This window comes from Bubalus bubalis, chromosome 13, assembly GCF_019923935.1.
Source record: "Bubalus bubalis isolate 160015118507 breed Murrah chromosome 13, NDDB_SH_1, whole genome shotgun sequence".
Taxonomy (NCBI): domain Eukaryota; kingdom Metazoa; phylum Chordata; class Mammalia; order Artiodactyla; family Bovidae; genus Bubalus; species Bubalus bubalis.
The window spans coordinates 28075726-28079543 of NC_059169.1; the positions used below are offsets into that span (position 1 = coordinate 28075726).

General features: G+C 40.6%; 1 protein-coding gene across 1 annotated transcript; it reads right to left on the minus strand.

Annotated features, from left to right (window-relative positions):
- Positions 1-2003: 2003 nt before the first annotated feature.
- On the minus strand, positions 2004-2591 carry LOC102399836 (mineralocorticoid receptor-like). The gene has a single exon (XM_006049474.2). The coding sequence runs from the start codon at positions 2589-2591 to the stop codon at positions 2004-2006; it is 588 nt and encodes a 195-aa protein (XP_006049536.2).
- Positions 2592-3818: the final 1227 nt, after the last annotated feature.

Genomic DNA, 3818 nt, shown 5'->3' on the forward strand with positions numbered 1-3818 from the left:
GGGCATTAAGTTGGAGAGGTTAGGCAATTTTCATCAGGTCCTGGAATTTCTATATGCTGGAGCCAGCACATAAATCCAGGCATTGTGTCCTAAAGCCAGCTTATTTCACCACTATTTCATTTTTTTTTTCTTTAAAATTCTCCTTTATTCTTTTTTATCTGCTGTAGAAAAGCCAGTGTTATTTGCTCCTACTCGTTGAGGGCACTTTGGGATTTTCTACTTTATCACTCTCACAAACCATGCTATAATAAGCACTCTTGTTCATGCTTCTCTCACTTTCTGTCTCTCTTTTTAAAATCACATCTGTGATCTTTTTTTCCAGGCCAGGAAAAAAAAAAGGACTGATGATACAAAATGTTTGCAGATTTTATAATGATAGGTCCATAATGCAGGAAGGCTATCTTTGCCTCAAATCAATATACTTGGAGACCATTAACGTGATAGTCTCTTCATATCAACAAGGGCCAGAAAGAACTTACTAGCGCTTCCCTGGTGGCTCAGCTGTAAAGAATTGTCTTTTAATACATGAGACGTGGGTTCGATCCTGGCTCAGGGAGATTCCCTGGAGAAGGAAATGGCAATTCACCCCAGTATTCTTGCCTGAAAAATCCCTTGGACAAAGGAACCTGGCAGGGTACAGTCCAAAGGGTCACAAAGGAGTTGGACAAAAGTTAGTAAATAAACAGCAATAACAATGGGGTAATATGTTAGTAAGAAGAAAACACCTTCAATAGGTTAGTAAGAAAAAACACCTTCCTTCGGTTCAGCAGTGTGACTGGCACTCATTCATAACTTAGGTAGGAAGTCACCATGGGCCAGACCGTATAGTGAACCTATTTAATACAAAAGTGTAAGGTACGTATTAAAAGAGGTGTATTGAAATATTGGTCTCAGTTCTTCACTGCTCCATTGTAGCAGTGTTTCCAGCCATTTGTGTTCCCAGACTTTGGCATGGGGCTTGGCTTTATGATATACGTTAGCAAATTAGATGGTTTTAGACATCAAGTGAACAGAAATTTGCAGTGGCAATCCACTTGTTGCCATTGTTCTATACCTGTGCACTTGAGCTTGCCCTGAATTTTGGAAAAACTTGTGCCTAAGGTACCTACTGATTCAGGGGATGAAAGACTTAGGACGGATGACTCATTCCATAGACCAGAGTGAAGACCAGTGGAGTATGGCTAAGATCAGCTGAATTCCAGTTGATCCAGACACTGCAGAATCGTATTTTGCATTTAGTTTGTCGCTTCTATTTATTCTCCTTCAATCTGGAAGAGTTCTTCGGTCTTCATCTATCTGCTTTTTATATGACTTTTTTTTTTTTTTTAAAGAAAACTATAGGCCAATATCACTGATGAACATAGATGCAAAAATCCTCAACAAAACTTTAGTAAACAGAATTCAGCAACACATCGAAAAGCTCATACACCATGATCAAGTTGGGTTTATTCCAGGGGTGCAAGGATTCTTCAATATATGCAAATCAATCAATGTTATACACAATATTAACAAATTGAAAGATAAAAACCATATGATAAACCTCAATATATGCAGAAAGAGACTTTGACAAAATTAAGCACCCATTTATGATTAAAACTCTTCCAAAAATGGGCATAGAAGGAACCTACCTCAACACAGTAAAGGCCATATATGACAAGCCCACAGCAAACATTATTCTCAATGTGAAACAGTGAAAGCATTTCCCCCAAGATCAGGAAGAAGACAAAGGTGTCCACTTTCACCACTACTAGGCGATAGCACCCCACCCCAGTACTCTTGCCTGGAAAATCCCATGGATGGAGGAGCCTGGTAGGCTGCTGTCCATGGGGTCACTAGGAGTCGGACACGACTGAGTGACTTCACTTTCACTTTTAACTTTCCTGCATTGAAGAAGGAAATGGCAACCCACTCCAGTGCTCTTGCCTGGAGAATCCCAGGGACGACGGAGCCTGGGTGGGCTGCCGTCCATGGGGTTGCACAGAGTCGGACACGACTGAAGCGACTTAGCAGCAGCAGCAGCAGTCAACATAGTTCTGAAAATCGTCATGCATGGAGTCCAGAAGCTTGGTCAGTTGGTAGAACCTCTGCCAGCTCTGCCCAGAGTTGCTGGGACACTTCGTTACCATCTTTCTCAGCTCCTTGATGTAATTTGTCCTCATTTCTTCAAACGCAGCCTGGCTTTTGAGGCCATCCTTTGGAATTGTGCTCAGCAGCAGCAACACTTTCATTACAGTGTATTCCTCGAAGGTGAGCTTCAGCCGGACAAACTGAAGGCTGATCTGGTGCATCCCCTGGCAGAGCTCATACATGGCAGACTGGTGCATCTTCTCTTCATTAAAGACTAAGTCTGGTGCAAAATAGAGATACTGGGTGTCCGTATGTTTGTATGATCTCCAGCTCAAGGCAAATGACGACAGACACATCCAAGAATACTGGATGAGGGTTATTTGGTCCTCAAGAGGCAGGTTTTTAAATCCTGGAAGTACCTTCTCCCACTTCACAACTTGGATCATCTGCTTGCCAGCTAAGCGGTTGAGGGTGGAAAGCAGGTTTTCGGCTGTATCTGGTTTGGAGCCGTCTTTGGTCTTCATCTATCTGCTTTTTATATGACTTTTATAAGACCAGTGATATGGCAGCTGAACCTCTAAATAGTCTTCTAAATTTTTCATGTTCTATTAGTTCAAGAAGCTTCAAAAAAGCTATTCTAACTGAATTGTCCGTCTTAACTCTTATTGGTTTTTCCACAATGCACAGTACATTTAAAATTCACAAAATATTTATTGAGTTCTTCTTGGGCTAGATATTTAAACAAAGCAGATAAACCCCCTTGTTTTACAGAACTTTGATCTGATTAAATAAATGACCACACATCTCAAGTGAAACAATTTCAGCAATAATAAAATTGTTCATAAATTAATTCTACCATTTCTGTCCAATTTCAAGTGCCATATATTATAAAATAATAAGTTAGAGTTTAAAAAGTAGTATTACAAATCCCTTTCAGAAAACCAGTCTTTAAAATGCATCTTCTCCTCCGTTTCACTTCAGTACAAAGACTGACTGTGCTTAGTTGTTCAGTCCTGTCTGACTCTATGACTCCATGGATTGCAGCCTGCCAGGCTTCTCTATCCATCAGGATTCTCTAGGCAAGAATACTGGGGTTGCCATGCCCTCCTCCAGGGGATCTTTCTAACCCAGGAATCAAACCCAGGTCTCCCGCATTGCAGGCAGATTCTTTACCATCTGAGCCACCCGAGAAGCACTACAAAGACTGGAAGAAATCCCACATTCAGGTAACTCTGCCCAAACAAACCTTTTCCAGAAGACTCACATTACTGTAGAAAAGCAGTAGAGTCCTCAGTACTAAAGGAACCACGGCATTCACCATGAAATCTTTTCACCTCATTTCTTGTCTCCGCTTCCCATTGATTACTGGTTTAATTTTCCAGGAAGGCTTCCAACACGTGTCAGGAAACAAGGACATTCACAGAAAGTGAGTAGGCTTGTCCTCAGAGAAACACTTGAACTCTTGCTTAGCTTAAAAAAACAGTTCAGTCTACTTTGATGAAATCAAGACCCCTGAATCAATCAAAATATCAAACCAGGAGACAAGAATTGAAAAAGTGATCATTATTGTATGAGCCTTATTTGTAGATGCATAATTAATGTTTCTTAGAAGCAGTGTAGAGCCGCTGCTGAATAAAGAAAATATTATAGGTATTCAAGTAATTGCCTGAACTCTGTTATCTAGACTGTCTACTCTGTAGCTTCAGTTTGGACTTTATTCTTGATAATGGATAGAACTCTATTGTGTGAGT